Consider the following 5,325-nt stretch of genomic DNA (forward strand, 5'->3'; position numbering starts at 1 on the left):
ATATAAATTTAAATAATATAAAAATAATGGCAAAAGGCAAATATTCACCTCAGCCGGAGCTGACCCTGCAGACTTTGATAGTTAATTTTGGAGACATCAAGTGTTACAGACTGCCTGGCACCTCCTTCTGTCCCCACGGGCTTCTGTCTGCTTCTAACACAGAAATATATAATATTTATAAAGAAATATAATGCATCCCTAAAGCATCCATAAGTATCTTGTGTATCCTGGATGACAGGGACGCCCAAAACGTGAGATGTGAGCACAGAATACCCCACCACCCCTCTGAGGTCTGACCTGGGATCTACCAGGCTGACCATGGACGTGGCTAGGGGGGGCTGGCGTTTGGCTAGCATGGACATGTGTCTCTTTCTTTACAGTGGCATCCACTGGACTGAGACTGCAGGAGAGCCAGGACCAAGACAGGACTCCTCTTCTTACCGTAACAGAACAAGAGGTGCAACAGGTAGGGTCCTGCTTCCACCACTCAACTCCTCCATCTCCCCGCCGTGCCCTGATCTCCAGCTCACCACAGCTCCTCTGCCCACCGAACAGCCCTGAAAAAAATCAAATGCATTGTTAGCAGGTGGTAACAGGAAAATTGCAGGACAGCAGGCACAGGCAGACTCCCCAGTCCTGCTCTACCCATTGATATAATAAGAGAGATCTCCTCTCTCAGACCACTTCTGCTACGACTCAGAAGACAAACCCTTGCACTTCACTGGGGGGGTCACTACTAAAGCTGGAGCTACCTTCATCTTTGTACAGCACCAAGCACGCTGGCTGCACGATGCAAACATAGGAGGGATTTTTGACAGCAGCCATCATCAAACTAACCCTACCTCACCCAGCAGCTGGGCTGGGGCTTTGGCCTGGGCTGGAGGGAGGGCTGTTTGCTGAAGCCCAGGAACCAGAAGGCAGAGATGGGAGCCCAGGTTTGGAGCAGGTGAAAATCACTGCTTCTTCATTCTCTTCTAGATTTGCAAAGAACCGGCAAAGGTCTCAGATTCTGATGCAGTTACAGACATCCTGGAAGCAAGGAAAAGGAGCTGATCCCCCAGCACCAAAATGACGGTCAGCTGGGTGTGTCCGTACAGCTCCTGCCACCAGAAGCGAGACCAGTGCCTGAGATTTAGATACAGCATGTGCAAGGCAACATGGACCATTAAATCCTGCATCCTACCACACGCTGAGGCCACCTTTTACTTTCCCAGTGAATGATGCGCTGTATTAAAAAGCCCTCCCCTTCCCACCCACCCCTCCCCAGATCCCACGCCTCCTCTAGGACCAGATCCTGCCGGATGATGGGCATCCCTGGCTCCCACTGAACGCACTCAGCCCCTGGCAGCATCACTCATCCGGAGGAAGGGTGTAGGGAGATATTTGGTACCTCTCAGCCAATTGGAGAAGAGGTGACACCGAAAGGGGGGTGCTTTCAGCTCCTCTCTCCACCCATCCTCCATAACACCCCCCTCTCCCCGTCACCACCACCACCGCCATCCTCCTCACGCACAAAAGCGGTGCAATTAGCTGACTTATGAGAGCCGAGGCTTAGCCAGCTGCAAGCGGAAAATAATAAAATACCTTGGAGGAGAGGCAGGCAGCAGAGGAAGCAGCAGCCATGGAAGAACACAAATAACTGCCCTCAATTCCCACCCCTCCTCCCCAAGAAAATCCAAATCGCACAGCAAGGACTGCTGTGAGAAAGGCCAACCTAGATGCATCCCCACACTCCTCCGCTGAGCAAGCCGTGCACGTCTGCATCCGGATCCAGGCGCTGGACATCCTGAGCAGCCCGGCTCCAGCGGGAGGAATGCAGAGCTGGGATACAGGCAGGAGCTTCTTTGTTCCTCGTTAGCCACAAGCATCGGTGAGTACAGCATCATCTGGGCTTCCATGCTGCTGGGCAACGTTTGATATTAAGAAACATCAGACTCCAGCCTGGGATTTGCTTCTGTTTCTTTCCTTTCTCTTCCTCTCTCCATGATGCCTTCAGGGTTATAGCAGAAAGCAGCTGACAGCAGTGGGGAGGAGGGAGGGAAGGTGGGGTCTCTCTGAGCCCGGAGGTATCTCCTTTTCCTGCATGGAGGGAAATAAAAAATGGAGACATGTGTGACCGTGTCACGGGCATCGCATGCAGCCAGGCGCCGGGGTGAGGACAGAATACATAATCTGCGTGCCGGGAGGACAGGCTGGGAGACGTCGGGCAGGGAGAGAGCCCTGCAATGCCCGCAGCCAGCTCTTTGCTCTGATTCTTATCTCTGCCAGCACCTGTAATAAAGACGGATGCTGGGTTGACTCAGGCCTCTACATAGCTCCATTCCGTTAAAGCAGATACACACAGACAGATTTATCTCCCTCCACATCATCACCAGCGACACCCTCTGTAAGGCTGGGAGACGTCGGGCAGGGAGAGAGCCCTGCAATGCCCGCAGCCAGCTCTTTGCTCTGATTCTTATCTCTGCCAGCACCTGTAATAAAGACGGATGCTGGGTTGACTCAGGCCTCTACATAGCTCCATTCCGTTAAAGCAGATACACACAGACAGATTTATCTCCCTCCACATCATCACCAGCGACACCCTCTGTAAATACGAGCCTCCGAAGGAAGCAGAAGCAGCTCTGTCTCTCTAGAAAAGCCTCATAGCAATGGCTCAAACTCTGCTGGATGCTGATTTCCCTGACACCAGGGGACAGGCAGAGCAGTGCCATCCACTTGGGAAATCACTCTGGGTCCCTTATCCTAAAAAAATATACGTGACTATCCAGCCAATGCCTGGGAACATTTCCAGTGTAAAGGCTGAGCTCAGGAAGAACGCTCAGAACTGTCCTGCAGTGGAGGGGTTAATGCACATGCCCAACATAGGAGCTGATTTCACTTGAACATGTTCGATATCAGACAACGCCTGACCTTGTCCCCTCCAGGCTCAGGTGCGACTAAGCTCAGCTGCAGCAGCATCCAGCTGAGAGCAGCATGTCTGCTCTTTCCAACCTGAGCTGCTCCTGCAAGGACTGGTCCTGAGCCCTCGGCTGGACTTCGTTAGGAGCTGCAGGTGCAGTCCCTGGGCTGATTTTTGCTGGCTGGCAGCGTAGGAACCTTCTAGTGAAGGCAAAGAATATATATGGTCCTAGGGGCCCCTCACACTGCTGGGGTGTTAGTACGAGTGAGAACAAGCCTCACTGATCTGAATTTCACAGTGCAGGAGAAAGCCCAGACTGGGAACGGCACACCCACCTTGCCTCCATTTGAGGTGTTCCAGTTTTTCGGCATCTGCTTTGGTTTACCTGGGAGCAAGGCAGAGATGCGAGTTCTTCAGGGGTGTGGAAGGACAGACAACATAGACAACATCCCTGTGAATGCCTCCTTGCCCTCCTCCTTTTCTCTCTGGGTACAGGGACAAGCATGGGGATGAAGCACAAACCAGGCAGCAGTAGTCAGGAATTTCTCTGCAAAACCAGAACCATTAACTTCTGCCCAGGCCAGCAAAATGGAAACTGGTGCTACTGCCAAACCAACCTGAAACCAGCCTGGGAGGAGCTCTTCTCTTCCCTTCCAGCCACGTTTCTTTTCTCTCAGCAGAGGTGCTTATTTATGTTGAGATTAGTATTGAAAGAGAAGTAGCAAGGGAAAAAATGGGTGGAAATCAGCCCAGACAGTACTGATCCTCAGGAAAAAGAGATAGTCACCAGAGAGCAGAGAAAGACCTGTCGCTTTGATCCAGGGCTAACCTCACCTCCTCTTTCTTGTCCAAAGTGTGTCAAGTAGCCACAAAACCCCATTTCCTTGCCTTGCTCCTTTTGCAAAGTAGCTATCATCTTGCTTCTCCATGGAGCATGATATCAGCATACCTGCTCCAAACAGTTCAGATGAAACGCTCCCCAGTAGCGATGCTCAATGCCAACCTCTCTGCCTTCCCCCTTCCAGCCTGAGCCCTTCCCGGAGGGACCCGCAGTGCAGCCAGCCCTCTCTGGACACCATGGGAACCACAGAAGCCACTTTGCGGATGGAGAACGTGGATGTGAAGGAGGAATGGCAAGACGAGGACTTCCCCAGGTTTGTTCCCCGCAAAATCAAAAAGCAGGGAGAATTTTATTTCTTCTCCTCTTCCAGGAGGTCCCTCCCACCAGCCCCCAAGCAACAGGAGTCTTGACTCCAACATGGCAATTCTGGACAGAGAACAGAACTTTTGCAGCAAGGCAGCTCTGAATGCTTAAAAAATTTTGGGAGGCTTCTGGCAGCCCTCTATGAGCATGGCAAGGAGAGGGTAAGGAGCAGGGTGCGGAGGACAGGGAAATTAGCATGGATGGAAGGACACACACAGGGACAGAAGGATGCACTTAGGGATAGAAGGTCAGACTCCTTCCCAGTCTCTGAATCAAGCAGTGTCTCCCCAAACTGAGCAATGCTGCTTTGTCAGGAATTTTTCACAGGAAGTCGAGTTATTGGGATGCAACAACTGCTGGCACGGAGAGGCAGAATCTGAATGGTTGCTAACCTTGTAAGAAATGATGTGTGGGTGACAGCAGGTGCCCAGCTTTCGCCTTCACAGACACTTTATTAACTGCACAGAGTACAAAAAAAAAAAAAAAAAAAATCAACGCTGAACTCCCTGCAGCCACCCCAAGGGTGCAGCCACCCTCCTCCCGCCCCAGCATTGCCCCACACATCCAGCACCACACCCGTGGCCCAGCAGCAGGTCGCCGCGGTGCACACAGCGCGGCCACCACCCAGACCACCCAGCCTCGCTGCAGCTAGGCTCCGGGCTGCTGAGGGGCTTTTCAGGGCTGTCCCCCCCTGTCCCAGCTGCAGCTGGATTCCCCCAGGCCGCCCACCACAGAGCCCCTGTATTTGCAGACAGTGGCGCAGTGTGCTGTGCGGGTGGGCGTGCGCAGCCCCTGCCCTGCTAGAAAGGGTCTCCTGTTTCCCTCGGCACCGGCGGATGAGCTGAGCTCTGTTTACCCCAGGCCCAGCTGCAGCACTCATCTAAGCACCTCTGTCTGCCAGCCCGGCACCCGCCTCACAGGACATGGCTCATCCTTCCGCTGGCCACAGAGGTGGCCTTAGACAAGCCCTGGGGTTTCTAGGATGGATTTTTTCTTTCCTCTGAGAGAAGAGCTGGACAGAGCTTTGGGCTGATGGACCTCTGCCAGCCTTAGGCTACCCCTGAGCGCTGTGCTGACAAGCTTTTAATTGAGTAGAAAGGAAAGTGAGGTACAGAAAGGAAAGTGAGGTATAGAAAGAAATATATTTGAGCTGTTGGAGCCGGTCCAGAGGAGCCCACAAAGGTGGGCTGGAGTACCTCCCATCCAAGGACAGGCTGAGCGA

The 5,325-nt window shown here is 52.9% G+C and overlaps 1 protein-coding gene across 1 annotated transcript in view; it reads left to right on the plus strand.

Moving 5' to 3' along the window:
• Nucleotides 1–3,976: 3,976 nt before the first annotated feature.
• ATCAY (ataxia, cerebellar, Cayman type) overlaps nt 3,977–5,325 on the plus strand; it is a gene marked incomplete at its 3' end in the record, with an annotated part of 9,722 nt that continues 8,373 nt past the window's right edge. The window contains exon 1 of the mRNA XM_010084695.1: nt 3,977–4,053. Within this exon, the coding sequence (XP_010082997.1) occupies nt 3,977–4,053 (77 nt within the window). The remainder of the gene's footprint in view (nt 4,054–5,325) is intronic.

This window comes from Pterocles gutturalis, unplaced genomic scaffold, assembly GCF_000699245.1.
Source record: "Pterocles gutturalis isolate BGI_N339 unplaced genomic scaffold, ASM69924v1 scaffold8565, whole genome shotgun sequence".
Classification (NCBI taxonomy): domain Eukaryota; kingdom Metazoa; phylum Chordata; class Aves; order Pterocliformes; family Pteroclidae; genus Pterocles; species Pterocles gutturalis.